Raw genomic sequence first — 26,888 nt, forward strand, 5'->3', positions numbered from 1 at the left:
CCCCAGAATGAAAAAGTCCAGTATTCGAAGGCATAGTTTTAATGTTAAAAGGGAAACATTTAAAAGGAATCTAAACAGCAAGATTTTCAGGTAGAGGGTGGTACATATATGGAATGAGCGGCAAGAAGCAGTGGCGGAGGCTGGTACAACTAAAACATTTAAAAGGCATCTGGATGGGTATGTGAATAGGTAGAGTTTAGAGGGATATGGGCCAAATGCTGGCAGATGGGATTAGATAAATTTAGGATATCTGGTCAGCATGGACAATTTTGACTGGAGTCTTGTTTTTAGGCTGTGCAGCTCTATGACTTTAAATCAAGAGATAATTGCCTAAATCCATACCTGATTGATAGTTATGCTGAAGAATTTGGAAATATTATTTATTCATATTATAGTGCATATGAAAATGGCATGTGTTGACATTTCTCTCACTGTCACTACAGTATTCCAAAATACATTAGACATTATTAAAGTGGATTCCTTTCCCCAGTCTATAACAGCACATTTAGACATTTTTAATTTTTACATGTCTAAAAAGTTGGTTAATGCTTTTAGTACAGAAGAAACTGAAATGTTAATCCTTAATTCCTTCAACTGTTAGAACCAAACTTGGTCTGAATCAGAGTTCTGGGTTCATGTCTGAAAGACTGACACTTCAGTGCAGTACTGAAGGTGCACTTCACTGTCAGAGATGTCTTTCAGATAAAATGTTTAATCAAGGCCCTATCTTCTGCTTGAATGAACATAAAAGATCCTATGGTGCTATTTTGAAGAGGAGGGGGGAAAAATATCTTGGCAAATACTTATCCTTCAGTTAATATCTCTTAGAAGGAAATTGTCTGATTATTATCATTATCATGCTGAAGTTGTGAAAATTTGCTGAGCACATATTAGCTATGTTTCTTCCAGTGATTATGTTTCAAGTAAATAGTACTTCATTGATATTAATACACCTTAAGATGTCCAGTCGATATGAAAGGTGCTTAAAAACATTTTTTTCCCATTATGGGAAGAGGAAATGAAGTTAGTCCTTTCAGTATTGTGTGGCAGATGATTTAGTGTTCAATCATATTTTATCTCAACCTCTTCAAAAATTGGGACACTTTCTCCTTACTTATTTGCTTTTATGAAAGTTGTCACCAGGTTAATTTTCTGTCTTGACTTAACTGTCTATTTGCAGTCCAGAACAATGGCCATAATTCCTTTCCAAGGGGAAGTTGGTAAAAGGTAAAGTCCTTAAGATTGTTCCACTGATGACCCAGGCCCTGACTATACTTGTATCTCATTCTTAATTACAGCAATAAGGTATAAGTTGTGCCTGCTTCAGGCTTACATTTAATAAATACTGCAATATCATTTTAAAAAAAGCAACACAGAGGCTGAAATCCACTTGGCTTTATTGGAGCAGTTTATAATGCCATTTAAGTTTGATTTTATGGTTACACCACAGAAAATTTTCATTGTTACCTTAACAGAGTTTCTTAAAGAAATTGGTATGCATTCATTCTCTGCCAGCATGAAATCTTGCAGACTGATTGGAGCATTGAAATGTAGTTTTATAGGGTAAAGGATTAAAGCATGAGTGGTATCTTGCAATCCTCTAAGACCCAAAACTACCTCTCTCTCCTATTAGTCCTTCCTCCAGATGATAGGCAGGAAATGCTGCACAAAATAGTTATCAGTTCCTTAAAAAAATGCATAAAAGTAGAAATTGTTCTGAAAGGAACAATTCTACACAGTGGAACTAGTATTTTTGTATCATGTAGACCTTTAAACAATGAATGCAAGTTTTTGTAGCTTTGTCAGGATTCAAATTAGAGTTTACTTTTAAATTGTTGCACATTTAATAGCATTTTTTGTTCTCCTAGAACCACTGATTAATTAAAACATCTGCTCTACTTCACTATTGGAGAATTTTTAAAATGGTAACTTAAAGAAAAATGAGGAAACAATGGCTTTAATAGGCTTATTCATGGGTATCAGGTACTTCTAATGACACTAAACAAGCCAACTGCTGTGTTCATTCTTAGATTCTGTTTCCAATTTTCAAGTTCAAATGATTGAAAATCCCAAGAAAAAGAGACCCAGCTGTTTGCTCAGAGCCACCTGATTTAAAAATCTGAACACAATGCTCCCATCAATAACTTTACATCCATTTCATCCAAATATTTAAAACTGCCCTGATAAAAATAAATAGGCTGAATGTTATCTTAGGAAAATAAAAGGCACTGAAATTTGAAATACTCAACGTCTAAAGAAATACATACATTCTTCATACACTAGAAAATCACAATGCATTAGTCACTAAGTATTTGGTTTTGTTCAGTTATGGATTTACTGGTTCAAAATAAATATTTATTCATATAATCCACAATGCTGTCCTAGAGTTTTGTGCTTTGAGGCAATATGCTTGGCCCATTCTCCCCAAAAAACTGTGCATCTGAGGTGCTGGCCTTCATTTGCCTGGAATTTCTTTCTGCATTTAATGTTGCTACCAGTTGAAGAATTTCGGGGTGATGAAATTTTTCTGTAAGATACAAATTCATATAAATGCAAGATAGAAAAACTATATAATTATTCTCTGCATATGATAGATCTTGGTGCAGTAATCTCATTTATTGAGCAGAATACTGCCTAATTTATACATAAGATAATTCCACTATACAACTCTTATTTCTGTATAGACTAATATTGCAAAATTCAGACTCTAGCCTGAATATGTGCCATTCCAAGCAAGTAATGGGAATTTCAAAGGGAGGCTACTCAGCTCCAACATGTCTGCCAGCTCATTAGATGAGCAACATTAGATGCCAATCTCTTGCAATTTTTTTTATCCAATGCTGTCTTGAATGCCTCAGATTAAATCTTCCTTCAGTCCAGTTTTGAAGTATAATGTACTACATTGGATACAAGTTCACATATACTGTTCAAAATACATTAGAATAAATTGAAGGTTGAGTTGCCTCAAGTGTGTACAACCATCTCTTAAACATTCTATGACCCAGATGGTGTCTAAGAGTGTACTTCACACTGAAGTACTTGCCTCTGTCTCTAATACACTAAATAAGATGCCCATTTCCATGCTGATGGCAAAGAAATGGTATAAAGAAACACTTTACTCCTTTACTCATGTTACAAACAATTATTAGAAGCTGCATCATTAACTCAGGTATAAGCAATCTCAAGACAAAAACAACATTAACCTTTTGTTGAATCATAAAACTCCTGCAAGCGACCCGGCTTTTTTTCCAGCTCTTCATATTCAAAAGCTTGCATAATCATTTCAAACTGGTCCAGTTCTTTCACATATTTGGCTTCAATACTAGACTGGTTCTCATATTCCTGTAGAAAGGTATATTCAATTAGGACTATTTGCCACTACTTGTACATGTTGAATATACTTCAAAGTTAAGAAAGAGTGGATTAACTATAGTATAAGGTGTCACAAGTGTTAACAGTCCTTTTATTTCAAACATGAGCAGAAAATCTGGAATACTACTTCTGTCTAAGTCCACAAGTACTGACTGCTGTTCATTCAAGTCTCTAAAACTTGCTAAATTACTCTCTTTTCACCTAAATTTTATTTTCCATACCAAGTCTTGATTCAAAAGCCCCACTCCAGAGATTTCAGCACAATCTAGGCTGATGCTTCAGTACTGAGCTAAATTAAGTGCTTCCTATCAGAAATGCAGTCTTTTAAACTGAAATTGTGCCTGCCCCCTCAAATGGATGTAAAGCATTTGGGTTTTTCCAATGTACAGATCAAACTTTACACTGTAAATAAGTTAGATTTGGTCATTTTTCTCAATACAATGTTAAACCTTCCTATGCACATTGCAGTGGTTTCCTACATTAGAGCAAGATCTGTACAACAAAACTATGAAATGCTTCAAGATGTTTGAGGATATGAAAAGTGCTGGTTATATATAAGCGTTTTTTTCTCACCACATACAATGGACACATTTAGGAAAGAAAATGCAACATCCATTCCTTTTGTGGGAAGCACTGAATGTTAGCAGGCTATTTGATTGAAGACTAATCTTGTCCTGGTCTCACATTCACATTTTTTGAGTAGTGCAGAATTTTATTGAGTACCTGCTCTCGCCTGAAGGCTCCAAATAAACGCAATGCCCCATTACATTCACTTCGACAACAACTCTATCCTTACAGGTCATTCTCAATCACAGCCTAACTGTCTCATAAATAAACAGTATAAAAGTAGTTAGGGAGATTCTTTAATATAGAGGGATCAATAAACAGTTTTAAGATAAGGAACATACAAAGCCAATTGCTGGAAAATAGGATTAAAGTAGGTGGATGCTTGATGACCTGCGTAGAAATAGCCTTAAGGACCTCTTTCCATGATGTACAACAGACTCTAAGAGCTCTGCTCTCTCATGCTTTCCATTTAGTGTCTCCTTACCTTGAGTGTGACATCTGCAGGAATTAATGCAACAACTTGCTAAATCTCTTCTGACAGCACCATTCAAACCAATTACCTTTACTACCTAGAAAGACAAGGCAACAGACACATGGGAATATCATCGCCTGCAACTTTCCCTCTAAGCCATACAGCATCCTGACTTACATCATCATTACTGGGTAAGAATTGTGGAACTCTCTTCCTAACAGTGATATGGGTATGCTAAAAGCACAAGAGATGCAATGGTTCAAGAGCAAGACTTAACACATCAACTTTCGCACTTTAAGGGATAGACAATAAATGCTGCCTTGGCAACAACAGATAGATCCCATTAATGAATAATAATAAACTTAGTGAGCACCTCTGGCCTCTGCAAATGACTTTTCTAGAAAATTGATCAGTGTCTCTGAACCCTCTCATTCTCATTCCTACATTTATCTTCAAGGCCACAACTCCAAATTGTTAATGTAGAACTTGCCAATATTGATCTAATTTGGCATGAACATATCTATGTCTGTAGTATCCCAACTCAGTCTGAAACCACCTACAAAATCATCTTGAAGTCCACTGTAGCTTCTTTTCTCTTCAACTAACTACTCAAACTCCTTATTGGCCTTCCATCTCCACCTCCTCCAAGTCTGAGATTGTGGGATTTATCATCTCTAAAATCAAAAGAATGTGCAGATACCTCCGCATGTGTCTGTATTCTCAGTTCCAAGTTTCTTATTAATGCATTCCTAGACTTTCAGCACTTTGTAGTTTCTCCTGCATCTCCCATTTCTTCCTTTCAATGTTCTCTCACCTCCAAGACCAATGACCTGTTCCATATGTCCTTTCATCCTTTCTCCCAGTCCCTATGTCTGGTGGTATTCTTAATAGTTCAATTTCCTCAAAATATCATTATCAAAATAAAATGACTAACACACACACAATCATACAGCACGGAAATAGACCCTTCAGTCCAACTAGTCATGCAACCAGGTTTCCCAAACTAACCTAGTATCACTTGCCAGTGTTTGGCCCATATCCCTCTAAGTCTTTCCTATTCATGTACCTGTCCAAATGGCTTTTAAATGTTGTAATTGTACTCATCTCCACCATTTCCTCTGGCATTTCGTTCTGTGAAAAAGTTGCCACTTAGGTTCCTTTTAAATCTTTCCCCTTTTACCTTAAAATATGCCGTCTGGTTTTGAACTTCCCTGCACTAGGGTACAGATCTTTGCTATTCACCTTATCTATGTCCCTTGTGATTTTATATACCTCTATAAAGGTTACCAGTCAACTTCAATATCCCAGCCTATCCAGCCTCTCCTTATAACTCTCACCCTCCAGAACCAGTAATATCCTTGTAAATCTTTTCTGTACCTTTTCCAATTTAATAAAATCATTCCTATAGCAGGGTAACCAGAACTGTATGCAGTACTCTAAAAGTGGTCTCATTAATATATAGCCACAACATCATGTCCTAATCCCAATACTCAATGCACTGACCAATGAAAGCAATCCTTCCTGATATTCCTTTCTACCTGTGACCTTCAGCTTTCAACAGGACCTTACCATTAAGCATATAACTCTAGCCCTGATTTGCCTTAGCAAAATGCAATGCTGTGCTTTTATCTGAATTAACCTCCATCTACCACCCCTCTGCCCATTGGCCCAGCTGATCAAGATCCTGTACTCTTCACTGTCCACTACACCACCAATTTTCCACAAATTTTCTCATCATGCTTCCTACGTTCTCACCTAAATCATTTATATAGATGGCAAGCAATAGTGGACTCAGCACTCATCCCTGCAGAATGCCGCTGGTCACAGGCCTCCAGGCCGAAAAACAACCCTCCTCCACCACGACCTTCTGTTTCCTATCATCAAACCAATTTTGTTTCGAGTTGGCAAGTTCTCCATGGATGCCACTGGACCCTTATTAAGCAGTCGGAATCCTGTTGAAGGCCTTACTAAAGTCTATGTAGACAACGGCTACTACTCTGCCTCCATCCATCCCCTTGTTTACATACTCAAAAAACTCAAGTTCGTGAGACACGATTTCCCACACACAAAGCCATGCCGACTATCCTTAATCAATCTCTGCCTCTCCAAATGTAGGTAAATCCTGTCTCTCAGAATCCCCTCTAACAACTTACCCACCACTGATGTCAGACTCAGTGGTCTATAGTTCTCAGGTTTCTCCTTAGTCTTTCTTAAATAAAAGCACAACATCAGCCAACTTTCAATCCTTTGACACCTCACATGTGGCTGTAGATGACAGAAATATTTCTACTCGGGGCTCTGCAATTTTTTCTGGCTTCCCACAATGTCATCTATTATACTTGATCAGGTCCCAGAAATTTAGCCCCCTTTCTGTTATTTAGGACCTCCCGCACCTCATCTTCTGTTTTGTGGACTTATTTTCAAGATGTCACTATTTATTTCCAAGTTCCCTAGCTTCCATGTCTTTCTCCTACAGTAAATACTGATACAAAATATTCATTTAGTACCTCACCCATCTCTTGAGGTTCTATATGCAGACATCCTCATTGATCTTTAAAGGGGCAGTATTCTCTCCCTAGCTGCCCTATTGCCTTTTATGTACTTATAGAATCTATTTGGATTCTCCTTATCCTTATCTGTCAAAGCTCTCTCGTATCCTCTTTCTGCCCTTCTGATTTCCTTCTCAAGTATGTCCCTACCCCTCAACACACCTCCCATCCCAATTTTATAAAAGGAAATCTTGCACAATCAGTTGTCTACATCTGTGGCATATTTCTGATGTCCTTTCCACATTAAGTTCTTCAAGCACCATTATAGCCTATCAGCAATATGCATAGGTTGCCTGTAATTTCCCTCAGAATCAAAACATTAGAATACAAATCAGAGCACATTATGGATTATACAATATTTATCTAATCCATCTAACAAAGAAATTTAGTAAGCATCGGTGCAACATTTAGTAAAAACTGTCTACTGAAAAAATCTGTGTGACCAAAGGAGGCCAATTAGTCCATTTTATACATCTAAAAATGGCTTAATTCAGAACTCACCTCCCAAAGCCCCAGGACCTCTTTACCCACTTCATCACTTAACAGACCAGTTAAATGTTTCATAGCTTCCTGCAGGATAGGACAGCATACGTGATTCAAAATCCATTTGTCAAAATAAAAGTACCTGCATTTATACACAATGTTTTTCAAAAGACAATTTTATCACCTGATATGTTTGTGGGGTTTTGGGCCTTTTCGTCTCGCAATATTTGAACTTTTTTTGTCCTTTTGTTTCTCCAGCTCCGCATTGATGTTATCATAATGCCATCTAAGAAATTTCTCAAAGGATTTTTAAAAGCAATCAACTTAGAGCAAAGTTTCTTTGCTCTCTTCCTTTCTATTTTCCAGGCTTTACTAAAATGCCTGTTTGGCAGCCTATGAATGGAGTCTGGTGTAACAAAAGTAAAATTTCACAGATATTGAATTCTGAAATAAAAAGTAGATAATACTGTAAATACTCAGCATGTCAGCAGCATGTGTAGAGAGAGAAACAGTAGGCATTCATCAGAACTGAGAAAACTGAGCTCTGTAATAGCATTTAAGCAAGTGAAAGAGGGGAGGAAGACAAAAGTGAAGGTATGTAATAGGGTGAATTACATTTAGGCCAGATTACATTTGAAAATTTTCCTGCTATAAAAGCCAATAGTGTGGTCATGAGACAAGTAAAGAAATAAAAGATATTAGGTTAGATTCCCTACAGTGTGGAAACAGGCCCTTTGGCCCAATAAGTCCACACCGACCCTCCGAAGAGCAAGCCACCCAGACCCATTCTCCTACATTTACCCTTGACTAATGCACCTAACACTACAGACAATTTAGCATGGCCAATTCACCTAACCTGCACATCTTTGGACTGTGGGAGGAAACCGGAGCACCCGGAAGAAACCCACACAGGCACGGGGAGAGACTGTGCAAACTCCATATAGACAGTTTCCCGAGCCTGGAATCAAACCCGGGTCCCTGGTGCTGTGAGGCAGCAGTGCTAACCACTAAGCCACCGTGCCACCCCAATGTGTCTCAATGTAAATGGCAAAATAGCAGCTATGTGAATGCAAAGTTAAGGAATTAAGAAAGAAGAGTAAAAAATGAACTAACAAAACACTTATAAAACAAAAATGTGTACCAGGATTATAATCCAAAATTATGAAGGCAAGTGATGACTTCAGAAGGCTATAATGTGCTGGGATTCATTTGAACTGTAGCATATCACAGATAGATCAGAGTGGAAGCAATGTGGAGAATGAAAGTGACAGGCAACATGAAGTACAGGATCATGTCTGGGAACCAAAGTGAGATGTTCAGCAAGGCAACCACCTTGTCTGTATTTGATGCTCCCCATGCAAGCACTGATTATAGTATACTAAATCCAAAGAACTGCACGTAGCTCTCAGTTGGAAGGAGTATTGTGGGATTTGGATGTTGAAAAGGGAGGAACTAGAGAGACTGGTTTTACATCTCCTACAGTTGCATGGAAAGGTAAAAGTACCAACAACCAATTTGGTAACAAAAGGGCAGAAGGTGAAGAAATTGGAAAAAGAAAGTTACTTCTTTTCACTCACTGGAAGTAACACGTTAGTGCCAGCTCAAAGCAGGGAAGCTTCCATCATTTACTGAAAGCAACATACTACAGATGTTAGAAATCTGAACCAAATACAGAATGTTCCAGAAAGCTAGCAGGTCTGACAGCATCTGAGGAGAAAAAAACCAGAGTTATCATTATTCAAATTTAAACAAGAGTCATACTGGACTCTAAACATTTCTCCACAGATGCTGCCAGGTCTGAGTTTCTCCAACGTTCTGTGTTTGTTTCCATCATTTACAATTATACATGGGTCTGCAAGGTCTGAAATGGTTGAACCTGAGGTGTGCAATACAATGATGTTATATGGACTTGTGGGGAAACAGCTTTGGACCTTGAAGGAAGGAGATCTAACAAAGTCTCTTTAACAACATCCAGCATATATAAACATACAAGTTAGGAATGGGAGTAAGCCAACTGGGCCCTTGAACCCACTCTGCCTTTCAAACAAAATTTAGTCGATCTGGTGGTAATGTCAACTTCACATTCCAAGCAATTTCCCGCAACTATTCACCTCTTAATAAACAAAAATCCATTTACTTTTGCCTTAAAAATATTCAAAGATACTGCTTCCGCTGCTTTTTGATGACGTAGGTTCCAAGTACCCACCATCTTCAAAGAAAAGAAATTCACTTTTCTGCTTTAAATTGGTCAGCCCTTATTTTTAAAACAGTGACCTATTGTTATAGATTCTCCCACAAGCAGAAAAGTCTTTTCCACATTCACAGGATATTGTTCAGTTCAGGATCTTATATCTTCATATCAATAAGTTGTTTAAGTCTTACAACCTGTATAAATTGTTAACATGAAATAAATCACATCTTGTGAACAACAAGATATTCCTCTAATTAGTCATGAAGTGCTGGATGTAGGTTTGCTCGCTGAGCTGAAAGGTTCATTTTCAGATATTTTGTCACCATAGTGGGTAACATCTTCAGTGAGTCTCTAGATGAAGGACTGGTGGTATGGCCTGCTTTCTATTTATGTGTTTGGGTTTCCTTGGGTTGGTGATGTCATTTCGTGTGGCGACGCCATTTCCTGTTCATTTTCTCAGGGGTGGTAAATGGGATCCAAGTCAATGTATTTGTTGGTAGAGTTCCAGTTGGAATGACATGCACCTAGAAGCATGACATTCCAACCGGAACTCTAACAACACACACATTGACTTGGATTCCATTTACCACCCCCTGAGAAAAAGAACAGGAAATGACTCAAGGAAACCCAAACACATACATCGAATGAGGGCCAAACCCCCAGTACTTCATCCGGAGGCTCACTGATGATGTTACCTAGTATGGCGACGAAATGTCTGAAAACAAACCTTCCTGCTCAGCGAGCAAACCTACAGCCAGAACCTCAACCTGAGCTACAAATCTTCTCAAAATTCACTAGTCATGAAGTGGTTTTCCTCTTTCACACAAGATTGAGTAGGTCTTGCAGATTCCTACACTGCAAGTGGATGGTGGCAGCCATCTTCATGGTGAGAAGATCATAGAGCACAGTGACCTGGTGTGCCTGTATAAAACAGAGGTACAGTGTGCTGTGGAAAGCTTGCTGTAATTCCAGTCCTCGCTTCATTACCTATGAAAAAGTTTGCACATTCTCCTCACGTCTGTGTGGGTTTCCTCTGGGTGCTCCGGTTTCCTCCCACAATCCAAAAGATGCGGGGTCAGGTGAAATGGCCATGCTAAATTGCCCATAATGTTAGGTGTGTTAGTCAGGGGTAAAGGTAGGGTAGGTGAATGGGTCTGGGTGGGTTACTCTTCAGAGGGTCGGTATGGACTTGTTGGGCTGAAGGACCTGTTTCCATCCTGTAGGGAAGCTAATCTAATCTAATCTATTATAGGAAACCAGTTTAAAATTATTTTGAAAGCAAAACTTGGTCTGATGTCTTCTAAAGTGCAACACTTTGTTTTTAGATTCATTGCTCAAAACTAACTACACTGGCTCTGGATGGGATACAACACACATTCAACAGCATGATATCTGGGTTTAAAAGAAGTTAGCATAATGAGATACATAAGCTTGGTTTGTGTTCATTTTTCATGGTAGGGGTATTGAAATTGAAAGTATTTTGATGGGATTGAAATAGAAACAATATCTCCTTATAAATAATAATGCATAATCTTTAAATTAGGCCTTTCAGGAGTAAAATCAGGAAAAACTTTTACACACAAACAGTAATGAAATCTGGAGCTCATATCCCTCCTTTCAAAGGGAGTAAAGACAGCAATAACAATATTGAAATTAGTTCAAGTTGTGTTTTGAAAATTGTCCGGCAATTGTAGTTACCACTGATAGTGACTTCTGTAATGTCAATACTCAGTCCAAAAACTGTAAGAAATTGCATTGTTATCCTTAGAAATTCACAAAGACATTCAACAAAGGAGATCACTCTTGGAACTTACTTCTTCTCTCCTATGCTTTTCCTCTTTACTGATGTTGTCTGCTGGTGCTATGTCACCTACAATGCATTCTGCCATATCATGAACCAATGCTAATTTTATGCATCTATAAATGAAAAGCACATTATTCTAATTAGAAGGGAAGAGGGTAGGGCAAGGAGAGATTTTCCATTTAAATAAGACATCAAGCAGATTTCTTTGCTGTCTTGAGCAAGCTGCCGAAATTTCCAAGTTCCTCTGTATGGTCCACAACACAAATTAAACTTTATAAAATTAAAACTATCGAATTATAGGTTACACTCTTTGTGAAAAGGTGGAAAATATGATTGTTCTAAGCTCAATCCATAATTTAAGTCTCTGAAAAACCAATTTAGTTGTGATTTATGTATGAGTCATTTTAAGGGTTGCTGATTTGACAAAAACAGAAAACGACAGCATATTATGAAAAACTTAAAATGTAAAACTATATACAGGTTTAATTTAGTTCTCTTTACAGAAATGATATACTGAAGTAAAGTTTCTGATATACTGAACCTGTCTTTGTTGAGTTTTTGATCTTCAGTTAAGAGTGCCATAATTGCCATCCTGTACATGTGATCTGACACACTTTCTGGCTTTTCTACATTTCTGTAGACCCAACCTGTTCGAGGTACTCTCTAAAGAAACAAGGATATGGTCAATTATACACCAAGACTCCTAATGTATTTACAATAACATTATATTTATTCACATTCACCTTACCTCTGGAAATTACTCAAACTGTTCAAAATACTGCACTCAACACATTAAACCTCAACATAAGTAGCACCAGTGGAGCCCAAACTAATCAAATTTATCTGGATGTAGGTTTGCTCGCTGAGCTGGAAGGTTCATTTTCAGTCGTTTTGTCACCATACTAGGTAACATCATCAGTGAGCATGGTCTGCTTTCTATTTATGAGTTTAGGTTTCCTTGGGTTGGTGATGTGGTGACACTATTTCCAGTGGTGATGCCATTTCCTATTCTTTTTCTCAGGGGGTGGTAAATGGGATAAAGATAATTTGTTTGTTGATAGAGGTCCGGTTGGAATGCCGTGCTTTGAGAAATCCTCATGCGTGTCTCTGTTTGGCTTGTCCTAGGATGGATGTGTTGTCCCAGTCGAAGTGGTGTCCTTCCTCATATGTATGTAAAGGATACTAGTGAGAGTGGGTCATGTGTTTTTGTGGCTAGTTGATGTTCATGTACCCTGGTGGCTAATTTTCTGCCTGTTTGTCCAATGTAGTGTTTGTTACAGTTCTTGCAAGGTATTTTGTAAATGACATTAGTTTTGCTTGTCTGTATAGGATCTTTCAAGTTCATTAGCTGCTGTTTTAGTGTGTTGGTGGGTTTGTGGGCTAGCATGATAGCAAGAGGATCTCATTTACCACCCCCTGAGAAAAAGAACAGGAAATGACATCACCACAGGAAATGACACTACCAACCCAAGGAAACCTAATCACATAAATAGAAAGTGGGCCATGCCACCAGTGCTTCATCTGATGATGCAGCCTAGTATGGTGACGAAACATCTGAAAATGAACCTTCCAGCTCAGTGAGCAAACCTACATCCAGAACCTCAACCTGAGCTACAAATCTTATCAAAACTCGCTAATCAAATTTATTTCCAATAGCTACCTGATTTTTAAACATACGGAAGATTAAATTTATACAAAAAAATTCATAGATAATTTTAAATATTATGGGGATGAATTTCCCCAGGGGATTTCCCAGTAAACCACTGTAACTACAGATGAGCTGTGGAACTCCAGGCAACACTTTGTATATTAATCTTTTTTTTAAACAAATTATACATTGAAGAACTTCATTTATCTTTCTGGTTCTTCAGTTAAGAGTGCCATAACAATCATTCTGTACATATGGATACATCCATAAAATGTTTATACTTAATCACAAACAGAAATTGCAATTACATGTAAACCTGCTGGTTACAATAACAAACAACTTAGTTTAAACCAGAAGCAAAATCTTCACACCACCGTTATCTCAAATGCTGTGCTTTAAATCCAGCTGGAAGTTTAAGATAAAAACATAACCTCTATCTGAAAAAAAAAGTGTTTCCTATCCCGCTGATTTTTAAAAAAATAATATTCAATTCTAACCAGCACCTAAATGACAGTATAACAACATGCAAATGTAGAGGTTTACCTGATACATGTGATGATCATGGAATAATTTTACTGAAGGAGAGGCCTTTTGGCCACCTTCATCCAGACCCCTCATGATTTTGAAAACTTCTACCAAATCTCCCCTTAGCCTTCTCTCCAATTAAACAATTTCAACTTCTCCAATTTATCCTCATAACTGAAGTTTTACATCCCTTGAACCATTCCAGTAAACCTCTTCTACACTCTTTTCAATGCATTCACATCCTTCCTCTTGCGTGGCATCCAGAATTGTATATAATACTCCAGCTGAGAGCTAACTATTGTTTTATATGAAGTCAGCAGAACTTCCCTGCTCTTGCGCTCTATGCTGCTAGTAATAAAGCCGAGAATACTGCACGTTTTTAATAGCTCTCTCTCCCTGTCGTACATTTAGTGTCTCATGCACATATACACCTTAGTGTCTTTATTCCTGCACATATTACAGGAGTATTCTTTGATTTATGCAGTGTCTCCAGATTCTTTGTATCAAAATGCATCATCTCACAATTGTTCAATGGAACTTCATCTGCCACTTATCTGGGTGATGCCAGTTCCCCTTTCTTGTACAGATACAGATCCCAAACTAATATTGGTTGGATAATAATTACACCATTACTGAGATTATTCATTGGTCCCATAATATTTCTAAATGGTGACATTACTTACACATCATACTTTAGATCATTCAACAAACATATGTAAAAATACATTGTCAGAAGTCTGATATTCCAACATATCAAGTACAAATGATTTTGATAATCAACTTTTAAATGACAAAACTAAATTTTTAAATCTGCCTAAGCATGTCGATAAGTAGCAGTCTAATTGCTGGACGTCACAGCAGTATAAAGAAAATTAGTCTTTCACAATTAATTGTTTATTTGTATTAAAGAATGTTATAATATTTCCTCTCATTTAAAGTTTTCCAATTGGACAAGTGAAGAAAAATGAACATTTATATATTTGTGAAATTCTTTCATGACTTCGGGATGTTCCAATTCATTTTACAGCTAATACATGTAAAGTGTAGTTGCTGCTAGTGATAAACGGTGCCAAATTGCAGAGAGAATCACCACTGAACAACAGCAATAAAATCTGGGACGAGATCATTTGTTTTTATAAGTTTTAGTTAAGGAAGTTGGTGTGGAGGTGATGTTGGTTCAGGAGACACAGCAAAAAGAAGCATGGTACAAGGAGGATGAGGCAACCCTGGCTGACTAGGGAAGTCAGGGCTAGCATAAAAACAAAATATAAAGCATACAATATGGCAAAGGGCAGTGGGAAATCAGAGGATTGGGAAGCTTACAAAGACCAACAAAAAATGGAATAAGGAGGGAAAGGGTAAGCTAACCAGTAAAATTAAGGAATACTATAAGATTTCTTTAGATATATAAGGGGCAAAAGAGAGGCAAAGTGGACAGTGGCACTGGAAAGATAGTAATGGGGAATTAGGAAACGACTGAAGAACTGAATAATTACTTTGTGTCACTCTTCAAAGTAATTCCCTAAAATTTCAGGACAGTCAGGGAGCACAGCTGACTATGGTGGCCATCACCAAGGAGCAAGTACTAGAAAAACTGAAAGATGTGAAAGTGGATAAATCACCTGGACCTGATGGACTGTACCCCAGAGTTGTAAAGGAGATCACTGGAGTGGGGGCATTATTTCCAGGGATCATTAGAGGGTCACAGAGGGCTGGAAAATCACTATCACGACACCCCATTTAAAAAGGGGATTAAGACAAAAGATGGAAAATTACAGGTTGATTAGCCTAACCCTCAGTCTTGGGTAAGATTTTGGAGTCCATTATGAAGGATGAGATTTCTGAATATTTCAAAATGCATGGTAAAATAGGGCACAGTCAGCATGGTTTTATCAAGAGGAAGTTATGGCTGACAAATCTACTAGAATTCTTTGAAGAGGTAATGAGCAAGTTAGATCAAGGAGAGCCAATGGATGTTAACAACCTGGACTTCAAGCGGCCTTAGTGGAGTCTGTGGTCCGTCTCCACCCATCTGCTCACTCCTCCCCCACATTACCATAAGTACCTCCTTGTCCTAGCTACTTCTCGTTTTGAACACGGTTCACTGGTTTCTCTCTAGATGCTGCAAGACACGCTGAATTTCTCCAACTACTTCCATTTTAATTAAATTGGCGTCCTCACGCTACTTTATCAATCAACATATTATGAAATGGCATTTTGCCCTACCCAAACTGGCTACTGCGTTTCTCAATTACAAGAGTGACTGTAATTCTATACTCTGTACTATTAAGGAAGTCTGAACTTGGGAATGAGGTCCGCGGGCAGTGTCACGACTGGGTGAACCCGTGAGAACAACGAAGCAAAACCCTCTGTGGAACGTTATGTGATCCAGGGGAAACAATGGAGACAATGGGTTCGAACCGGCAGAGAGCAAGCGGCTCATGTGAGAATGTGTGCGTGTGTATGTATGTGCGCGCGCAGGGCTTGCAAATGCAACCGCCGGAGATGCAACAAAAAAACCTGCATGCAATAAGAAGGAAAAGACACATTGGGCACTGACACTTTTGACTTGTTTGTGAGCGGGATTACCTTCAGCTGTCCCATGTAGTGAATGAACTGCAGCAAAGTCTTCAGGTTGGTCGTTCCCGTCCTCGCGGCCATAGTTTGAGAGACGGAGGTGACGTCACCCTGCCCACGCACTCATGCCGTTTAGGTTTGAACCGCAATGGAAGGTAGATCCGTTAGAAATGCAGACTGGGCTGTCGCGTGCACAGTCCCGGGGACGGCTATAGTTAGCAAGGAATAGCACAGAGACCCCCTGGGGCACTGTCAACCAACACAAATAACCGAAACAAAGCAAGCCAACTCCAGGTAGGTACAGCTGAGTTCTCAGCCGCACATTTCATCACACTTGGTTTATAAAAGTTTTGCTGGTGCTTTTTGTGAGAGCGGGAGCTGTGTGAGGAGTTACGAGGAGCAGGGCTCCTCCAATAACTAACCGTAACTTACCAGAGTTACACCAGTAACTAACAATAATAAGCAGTACCGAAACAAATCTGATCGTTCACTCAGAGCCCATGTGTAAGAGATGGGAGATGTTGAGTTTCTTGTCATTTGTATCGCACTAAAATAAAAATACTGAAGATACTGGAAATCTGAAAGAAGATTGCTGGAGAAACTTAGCAGGTCTGGCAATATCTTCTGAAGAAGTCATATCGAGCTGGAGTCATTACCTCTGTTTCTCTCATCACATATGCTGCTAGGCCTGCAGGACTTCTGCAGTATTCTTTGTGGTTGTAATTGGTATTAAGCTTGTGAAACAGGTGAATGCTCAAAATCCCCTGCACCGAAACAATTAACAAGCAAGACTGGTGCAGTAGAGAACAGAAGTGAGTCAAACAGTCGGGGCAGACAGGGACAAGGTAGGACTAATAAATTAAACTGCATTTATTTCAATGCAAGGGGCCTAACAGGGAAGGCAGATGAACTCAGGAACGTGGAACTGGGATATCATAACAATCACAGAAACATGGCTCAGGGATGGACAGGACTGGCAGCTTAACATTCCAGGATACAAATGCAACAGGAAGGATAGAAAGGGAGGCAAGAGAGGAGGGGAAGTAGCATTTTTGATAAGGGATAGCATTACAGCTGTGCTGAGGGAGGATATTCCTGGAAATACATCCAGGGAGGTTATTTGGGTGGAACTGAGAAATAAGAAAGGGATGATCACCTTGTTGCGATTGTATTATAGACCCCCTAATAGTCAGAGGGAAATTGTGAAACAAACTTGTAAGGAGATCTCAGCTATCTGTAAGAATAGTAGGGTGGTTATGGTAGGGGATTTTAACTTTCCAAACATAGACTGGGGCTGCCATAGTGTTAAAGGTTTAGATGGAGAGGAATTTGTTAAGCATGTAAGAGACAATTTTCTGATTCAGTATGTGGATGTACCTACTAGAGAAGGTGCAAAACTTGACCTACTCTTGGGAAATAAGACAGGGCAGGTGGGGGACCACTTTGGGGGCGGCAACCAGAATTCTATTAGTTTTAAAATAGTGATGGAAAAGGATGGACCAGATCTAAAAGTTGAAGTTCTAAATTGGAGAAAGACTAATTTTGACGGCATTAGGCAAGAACTTTCGAAAGCTGATTGGGTGCAGATGTTTGCAGGTAAAGGGATGGCTGGAAAATGGGAAGCCTTCAGAAATGAGATAACAAGAATCCAGAGAAAGTATATTCCTGTCAGTGTGAAAGGAAAGGCTGGTAGGTATAGGGAATGCTGGAGACTAAAGAAATTGAGGGTTTGGTTAAGAAAAAGAAGGAAGCATATGTCAGGTATAAACAGGATAGATCGAGTGAATCCTTAGAGTATAAAGGAAGTAGGAGTATAATTAAGAGGGAAATCAGGAGGGCAAAAAGGGGACATGAGATAGCTTTGGCAAATAGAATTAAGGAGAACCCAAAGGGTGTTTACAAATACACGAAGGACAAAAGGGTTACAAAGGAGAGAATAGGGCCCCTCAAAGATCAGCAAGGTGGCCTTTGTGTGGAGCCGCAGAAAATGGGGTAAGATACTAAATGAGTATTTTGCGTCAGTATTTACTGTGGAAAAGGACATGGAAGATATAGACTGTGGGGAAATAGATGGTGACATATTGCAAAATGTCCAGAGTACAGAGGAGGAAGTGCTGGATGTCTTGAAACAGGTGAAAGTGGATAAATCCCCAGGACCTGATCAGGTGTACCCGAGAACTCTGTGGGAAGCTAGGGAAGTGATTGTTGGGCCTCTTGCTGAGATGTTTGTATCATCGATGGTCACAGGTGAAGTACCAGAAGACTGGAGGTTCACAACCATGGTGCCACTGTTTAAGAAGGGCAGTAAGGACAAGGCAGGGAACTACAGACTGGTGAACCTGCCCTCGGTGGTGGGCAAGTTGTTGAAGGGAATCCTGAGGGACAGGATGTACGTGTATTTGGAAAGGCAAGGACTGATTAGGGATAGTCAACATGGCTTTATACGTGAGAAATCATATCTCACAAACTTGATTGAGTTTTTTGAAGAAGTAACAAAGAGAATTGATGAGGGCAGAGCAGTAGATGTGATCTATATGGACTTCAGTAAGGCGTTCGACAAGGTTCCCCATGGGAGACTGATGAGCAAGGTTAGATCTTATGGAATACAGGGAGAACTAGCCATTTGGATACAGAACTGGATCAAAGATAGAAGACAGAGGGTGGTGCTGGAGGGTTGTTTTTCAGACTGGAGGTCTGTGACCAGTGGAGTGCCGCAAGGATCGGTGCTGGGTCCTCTACTTTTTGTCATTTACATAAATGATTTGGATGTGAGCATAAGACGTACAGTTAGTAAGTTTGCAGATGACACCAAAATTGGAGATGTAGTTGACGGCGAAGAGGGCTACCTCAGATTACAACGGGATCTTGATCAGATGGGCCAATGGACTGAGAAGTGGCAGATGGTGTTTAATTCTGATAAATGCGAGGTGCTGCATTTTGGTAAAGCAAATCTCAGCAGGACTTATACTCTTAATGGTACGGTCCTAGGGAGTGTTGCTGAACAAAGAGACCTTGGAGTGCAGGTTCATAGTTCCTTGAAAGTGGAATCGCAGGTAGATAGGATAGTGAAGGTGGCATTTGGTATGCTTTCCTTTATTGCTCAGAGTATTAAGTACAGGAGTTGGGAGGTCATGTTGTGGCTATACAAGACATTGGTTAGGCCACTGTTGGAATATTGCGTGCAATTCTGGTCTCCTTCCTATCGGAAAGATGTTGTGAAACTTGCAAGGGTTCAGAAAAGATTTACAAGGATGTTGCCAGGATTGGAGGATTTGAGCTATAGGGAGAGGCTGAACAGGCTGGGGCTGTTTTCTCTGGAGTGTCGGAGGCTGAGGGGTGACATTATAGAGGTTTACAAAATTATGATGGGCATGGATAGGGTAAATTGGCAAAGTCTTTTCCCTGGGGTCGGGGAGTCCAGACCTAGAAGGCATAGGTATAGGGTGAGAGGGGAAAGATATAAAAGAGACCTTAGGGGCAACTTTTTGACGCAGATGGTGGAACGTGTATGGAAAGAGTTGCCAGAGGAAGTGGTGTCAGCTGGTTCAATTGCAACATTTAAGAGGCATTTGGATGGGTATATGAATAGGAATGGTTTGTAGGGATATGGGCTGGGTGCTGGCAGGTGGGACTAGATTGGGTTGGGATATCTGGTTGGCATGGACGGGTTGGACCGAAGGGTCTGTTTCCATGCTGTACATATGACTGTATGACCCATTACTGAACTCGCATGGTGGGCAAGTGGTATCCAGCTGGCAGCCTCAGTCAAACCTTGTCTGGTGGATTTAGAGACTGCATTCCAAAATGACTGGAGCAACCAATCTGAACTCAACTGAAATGGAACAACACACATAAAGGAAGCAAGTTGGGTTTTGTGGAAATGTGGAAGGTCTGGGTAGATTCTGCCAAGAATTTATGCTTCAAGTCCAATATGACTCTTTGGAACTTAATTGAAATGGAAAAGTGCCACACTTTTTGCTTTTAATTCTGTGAAGCCTTTGATCGCTAATCTTTAAACTCTAACCACTCGCTGAATTTTCCTTCTGTTCAACTTGTGGCTCTCCATCTTTTTACACAGCATAAACCCAATACTTTTCCATCTCACTCCAAACAAGACTCATATTTGACTCAAAATGTTAACTGTTTCTCTTCCATGGATGCCACCAGACCTGCTGAGTTTCCCCAATGTTTTATGCTTTCATTGTAATATAGCTATCCCTTGTTTTATACTTTGCTGAACAAAAATCACTTGCCTGTTAAGAGGCTATGTAATAAGGGTATTTTACATTCCTGTTCCCTATGATTTAGATTTAAAGCTTACTTATATGTATTAATTTAATGTGCTAATGCAGAAGACAGACTACAGCACAACTAGGTACACTATTATCAATGATGGTTAAACAAGTGAAAGTTATACACCGTCTTCTACACAACGATGTTTTGGTGCAACGATGACTGAATATATTGGTGTGCTTCTGAATACATGTGCACTGATGACTTATTTCAGTTCTTGATGAATGCACAGTAATGAATAATCAAAGTAGTTCTTGATGAATGTGTAAGCATGCGCAGGCAAAAATTGATGTCGTGGCCAGAAATTCTACTCCAATAAGTTCCCTACCTATTAGAACACTTTAAAATAAAGATGCAATATTAGAATGTGGCCTAAAAGGTGGATAGCCGTACACAAGAATTTTCAAAGAATGATAATAATGACAGAACTGGCCCATTCTCTTGGAGCTTCACAATCCAGTTTATATTCCTATTGCAATGAGTATTTCCAATTATTTTTCACTAATGCTTTAGTTGTCTCAACAACCAGGTCTAATGTCCCCCTGACCCCCAAGTTACTGATCCTATTACACACACTCTATTAATCACATAAACTTTAGCTTTGTTTATCTGTTGTGTGGAACATTGTCAAACCCTATTTAAAATTCAAGTGCGTAACTTCAACCATATGACTCACATGAATCATCTCCATTACTCTGTCAAAGTCCTCAATCAGTCAGTCAAAACAATTTGCCTTTAATAAATTATGCTTTCATTTATTAGCTCATAATTTTCCAAATGCTGATTTATTTTAATCCAGATTATTGTCAACACTCACTATAAGGATCAAAATTATAAATGGTTTTGAAGAAACAAAATTGCAAAAGAAGAGAATACTCCTACATTTGCATTAAACACCTATGTAAAGTTTTTTGGCTACGTGGAACAATTTCTGGGAAATGTATATGTCTGGAAATCATTTCGTGAAATGATCAGAACAAGAATTTTTAACCTGGTGGAACTATTAACTACTTGGTGACTACTGAGAGTGGCACAGTGGTTAGTATTACTACCTCTCAGAATTAGGGACCCAGGTTCAATTCTAGCTGACATGCAGGTCCTAGGCCTCCTCCACCGCCAATCCCTCACCGCCCAACACCTGGAGGAAGAATGCCTCATCTTCCGCCTCGGAACACTTCAAGCCTAGGGCATCAATGTGGACTTCACCAGTTTCCTCATATCCCCTCCTCCCACTTTACACCAGTTACAACCTGCCAACTCAGCACCGTCCTCATGACCTGTCCTACCTGCCAATCTTTTTTCTCACCTATCCATTCCATCCTCCACTCCGACCTGTCACCAATCCCCACCTCCATCCACCTACTGTACTCTTAGCTACCTTCTCCCCAGCCCCTCCCCCTGTCATTTATCTCTCCACCTCAGAGGGTCCCAGTTTCATTCCTGATGAAGGGCTTTTGCCTGAAACGTCAATTTTTTTCTACTCCTCAGATGCTGCCTGACCTGCTCTGCTTTTCCAGCACCACTCTAATCTTGTCTCTGATCTTCAGCATCTGCAGTCCTCACTTTCCCCCCTGAGTGATTCTGTGTTGCGTTTGCGTGTTCTCCTGATGTCTGTGTGGGTTTCCTCTCACAGTCCAAAGTTGTGCAGGTTAGGTGGATTGAGAGTGCTAACATGTCCCATTGTATCCAGGGATACTAGGGCTAAGTGGATTAGCCATGGTTAATGCAGAGTTACAGAGATGGAGTGGGTCTGGGTGGGATGCTCTTCGGAGAGTCAGTGCTGACTCAATGGGCCAAATGGCCTCTATCTGCATTGTAGGGATTCTATGATTTTACTAATAGAATATTTACTATCTTCCAGGGAGCAATAATTCGACCACATCTCCCAATTGCCAGAAAATAAGTTTGGTTAAATTTGTTCACCGCTTCTGAGACCTTCAATTCAGTGTAACTTCAGGGTTTGCAATATCAAATTGAATGGACCTGGATTTGTTTGGCTTATTGGTTCAAAATTACACCATTTTCTGGCTGACTTATGATTGTAAATGGATTTAACTAAGCAGATCATATATACTTTAGTCTAATTGCAGCTTGATGTGTATTTTGAGATACTACCACAGAATGTTTTTCACTGCATTCTTATCTTCCACAGCTACTAAATAGGAGACCAGTTTTCAAAGTACAGTAAATTTAGTGAAATCATTTTGAATAATACTTCAAATTAGATCTATGTCAGATTAATTTGTAATGTCATTCCAATCTAGAGTACTATAAGCTTTTAAGATAAAGATTTAATATTGCAGAGAGAGAGAGGACATGTGGTGAAGCCGGTGATGGAGATGAGACTGCCATCAAGGAGACTGAAAGAAGGGTGAGTGACTGACAGAAGGAAATCAAGAAGGGTATGAAATCAACCATCATTGTGGTAACTTAAATAAAATGGGAGAAACTGATAGAAGAAAAGATTTTGTGCTTTTTGGTGATGAATTCTTAATAAGTCATAGGACTACATTTTATTGCTACAAATCAGGCAAACTGGTTACCTCCCCACGTCCTATGACCCCTCCCTGCACTTTGGTAAAATACAGCCTGCTGAGGTTGGATCAACAATTCAAACAGCAATCCAGTACTGTTAGTAGATTTAATTTCTTTACTTTTTTCTCAGCTGACATTACAAATAAGACACTGAGAGGGAAGGGGAACATTAGACAGGGCTATTCTGGAGGGTTAAGACTAGAGCACCGGAGATTGTTGTCCCCCACAAGAGTTGTGAGGATGTGAAGCAGAATCCTGAAAATAGGAGGTCTTTTAGTCTCTCTGGAGATTCAGAGTTAAAGGCTAGAATATGAGCCTTTTTCTGAATATATTATCCAGAAGGGAAAGTGGAGAGGTGCACTCAAATGTTGCTTCCTCTCTGGCAAGAGTCCAAAATGATGAGGACTGGCACAATAGTCAAAAGGTTCCTGGAAAAGCTCACCAGGTCTGGCAGCATTTGTGAAGAGACATCAGAGTTAACACTTCAGGTCCAGTGATCTTCAGAAATTGGAAAATTCCTTGCTGAAAATCAACTGCTTCCTACCAGGAGTGCTGTCACTAAACATGGATTTCTTGTGAAGCTGCCATCAATCCAACGCTAGAGGGCCTTTATCCCTTCCTCAATGAGCTGTGAATTGTTGGCAATATTCCTGCCTGGAATGAACCAATAGCATGGAAATTGAATGCTACTTTGACTTTTATAATCAACAGCATTATCATCCTTGCCTTGTTGTAGAAAGTGGCACAGCTCAGTGACCACCTCTTTGGTGAAAGATAGCAACCTTAAACATTGTTCCTGGACAAAATAGAGAATAGAGAAGTGTTTTGTCAAAATCATTGGGTAGTAATCTTCAAACATTCTAAAGGAGTGTCAATTTGAACTCAAAATATTAACTCCGCTTCAGTCTCAACAGATGCTGCCAGACTCACTGAATTTCTCCAGCACTTTCTGTTCTTATTAGCAAATGTCAACCTACTTGTTTTCATTGTATTTTGCAGAAGTTCTGCAGCAGGACATCTTGAAAATTGATTAACAGGCAAAATTATTAACATCTTTACCTACCATAGCTTTACTTTTATAACTCATCCTGGTCCTGGAAGCAAGTAGAGGCGATAATGCTCAGAGTCAGGACAAGACTCAGCTTATTGCAATCCCAGATCTACTTGAAGGGTAACTGCTTGGAGTCAAGATGGATTGATGATAACATCAAATTTGGTCACTGTGAACCTGCTGTAGCTGCCACTACATGGTACCACCTTTGAACTGTTTCATTCTTTGCTCTCTAACAGTGCTGCATGAGTACTAATTTCAGCTACTCCCTGATGTACAGTGAATGTACATTTTCCATATCTAAACATGAACCTTCACAACATATCAACTGAGAGAACTGTTCTGAGGAAGTGCAGCTGCTATTATGCCACTGCTCATTTAAATAAAGTACATTTTTTGCTGGACTATTTAATGTTCATTCAGTTGATGCATGGAGACCAACTGGCCAAGGAATGTGCCAGAAAAATAATGTGTCTGAAGTAACTGCATAAATCAAATACAAGGCATTAAATTGACTTAAGACCAATAAAACTGAACAAGTCCTTCTGCTCTAAACTTTCTGGGATAAAGGTTTCTGTGACATATTTTCTATGCTTGAAGAACTGTTAAAGGACAATCAACGAGATTATACACATAGTACAAAGTAGCAACTTCTTAATTGTCCTATGTAGCTAACAAATTTGGTAGCCCAGTTAGATTGCCCTTAATCACTTCAGGTCTTGTACAATAGATATAGCCTATTCAGACTTGGATAGTCCATTTGTAAATATTAAAGGTTACATATTTCAGTTTGCTTTCTTTATTCCAAGGCTGATTTCCAGTGACTAGACCTATGAAACTAAAAAGCACTGAATAATGATTCTGGTTTAAAATACAATTGCAGAAGAAACACATATTTGGCTTTCATGCACACTGGAAACATTGTGTTCCAGAGATTCATGACCCTGTAGAAGAAAAAAATTCATCTCTGTCTTAAAAGGGTCATCTCTTATTTTTAAAATGTATCCCCTAGTTCCAGATCCCCACAAGAGGAAACATACTCCTAGCATCTATCTTGTTTCATATATATGTTTCAATAAGATCACCTCATTCTTCTAAACTCCAATGAGTACATAGACTAACCTGCTCAATAATTTTCTCAAAATAAACCTCTTCATCCCAGGAATCTGCCTAGTTAACCTTCTCTAAACTACTTTCAGTGTAAATGTATCCCTGTTTTAATTAGGACACAAAATCTGTACACACCGGGAGAAGTCTCTTTAGTGCTCTCTACACCTGTTGTGAGACTTCGCTACTTTTAAATTTCATCCCCTTTACCATGAAGATAAAAATTCCATTTGCCTTCCTAATTACTTGCTATACCTGCCTGCAAAGTTTTCAATATTCATATACCAAGGTCAACCAGATCCTTCTCAATTGCTTGATTTTACAGTCTCCATTTAAATAATATCCTGTATTTTTATTCTTTCTGTCTAAAGCAAACAACCTCACATTTTCCTGTATTTACTCACATCTGTAAGCTAATGTTTACACACATGCACAAACATATGGTAATACATTTTTTACTCTTGTATTACTCACCGTAAATCATGTATTTTTCCTTTCATATTAATGAATGTAAGCTGGTTATGGTGTTACAATGGAACATCAAAGAAGAAATTGGTACCATGATTGAAGAACTACATTATGGAAATGCGAATAGGAAGACAGGTGGTGCATATAGCATAGATTTGCTGAAGTTTATCAAGTAATTTTTAAGTAGTGGCAGAACTGTGAGAGAACTTTTGTTCCATTGCTTCTGTGACTGTAAATTGTCTCCTTCGTTTCAGCATTGGAAGTGGGTAAAGAAATCAAGAGGGAATGGCCCAGATAAATACTTTTGTCCATTCAAGTGTGACCTTGTAAATTGAGGCCATATAATATGCATCTGGCAAAAGCTTTGAATAGATAATGATATAATTAAACACCAATTGTATAGGCCAAAAACAGTCAAATGAAGGAAATGGTGTAAAGAAAAACTTCAAACATAATTTGAGACGTAGTCAGGTAGAGCAGTTCAGTTGTCTGTTCCAAAGGTTCATCAAGAGATCAATTGATATTGACCACCTGAGACTGACCCATGGGACTTCTAAGCAGCCAGGGAAATTTTAAGTACGTACTTGGTAGTTTAATCAAGGTATACCACATATAGTGGAACAGAATCCAAGTTGTGTACCATTGATGTCTGGGCCAGAATCTTTAAACCAAATAAGGGGTCTTTATACATCTGACAATATTTTTTTGCCTAGTCGCTTAACCAGTCCATGCCCCACTGTATCCTCCTCACAACTCACTCCTGTGTATCTTTGAATTTGGCTACAGGGAATCTGCCCCTTCATCCAAATCATTAATAATAATCGTAAATAGTTGAGCCCTGCACTAGTTGCATTTTACTAGTTATAGTTTGCTAATCTGATTCAAAAGACCCTTTCATCTGAAACACTCTATTTCTTGTTAGTTAGCTAATTGTCTATGTTAATTTATCACTCCAACACCAACAGTTCTTGTTGAGTCATAGAGATGTACAGCATGGAAACAGACTCTTCAGTCCCACTTGTTCATGCCAACCAGATATCCTAAATTAATCTAGTCCCATTTGCCAGCACTTGGCCCATATCCCTCTAAACTCTTCCTATTCATGTACCCATTCAGATGCCTTTTAAATGTTAAAAATCACACAACACCAGGTTATAGTCCAACAGGTTTAATTGGAAGCACACTAGCTTTCAGAGTGACGCTCCTTCATCAGGTGATAGTGGAGGGCTCGATCGGTGTTGTGATT

General features: G+C 39.0%; 2 protein-coding genes across 8 annotated transcripts in view; one reads left to right on the forward strand and one right to left on the reverse strand.

Annotated features, from left to right (window-relative positions):
• Positions 1 to 1,380: 1,380 nt before the first annotated feature.
• On the reverse strand, positions 1,381 to 16,298 carry hddc2 (HD domain containing 2). The gene is made up of 6 exons (XM_072555980.1): positions 16,201 to 16,298; positions 11,980 to 12,101; positions 11,449 to 11,551; positions 7,462 to 7,530; positions 3,204 to 3,342; positions 1,381 to 2,527 (listed from the first exon to the last, which is right to left on the reverse strand). Exons 1-6 carry the CDS (start codon positions 16,270 to 16,272, stop codon positions 2,382 to 2,384), a joined length of 651 nt encoding a protein of 216 aa, XP_072412081.1. The 5' UTR covers positions 16,273 to 16,298; the 3' UTR covers positions 1,381 to 2,381.
• LOC140462093 (uncharacterized) overlaps positions 15,685 to 26,888 on the forward strand; it is an 81,866-nt gene continuing 70,662 nt past the window's right edge. For 5 of the 7 annotated variants that reach the window (XR_011954530.1, XR_011954532.1, XR_011954533.1 and 2 more), the window contains exons 1-2: positions 16,326 to 16,482; positions 22,785 to 22,852. Coding sequence is in view for 3 of the 7 variants with exons in the window: in XM_072555979.1 (XP_072412080.1) it covers positions 22,815 to 22,852 (38 nt within the window). In the remaining 4 variants the exon portion in view is untranslated. Of the gene's footprint in view, positions 16,055 to 16,325; positions 16,483 to 22,784; positions 22,853 to 24,015; positions 25,601 to 26,888 lie in introns of those variants that run through there. The other 2 variants (XR_011954531.1, XM_072555977.1) reach the window with 2 other exon arrangements.

Source organism: Chiloscyllium punctatum, chromosome 3 (genome assembly GCF_047496795.1).
Source record: "Chiloscyllium punctatum isolate Juve2018m chromosome 3, sChiPun1.3, whole genome shotgun sequence".
Lineage (NCBI taxonomy): Eukaryota > Metazoa > Chordata > Chondrichthyes > Orectolobiformes > Hemiscylliidae > Chiloscyllium > Chiloscyllium punctatum.

Coding starts and splice junctions, on each gene's coding strand:
- hddc2 (XM_072555980.1), bottom strand. CDS start 16,272: ATGGCCGCGAGGACGGGAACGACCAACCTGAAGACTTTGCTGCAGTTC. Junction 12,102..16,200: donor ACTACATGGGACAGCTGAAG/GTAATCCCGCTC, acceptor TTGTTTCTTTAG/AGAGTACCTCGAACAGGTTG. Junction 3,343..7,461: donor AGGTCCTGGGGCTTTGGGAG/GTGAGTTCTGAA, acceptor ACCTTTCTACAG/GAATATGAGAACCAGTCTAG.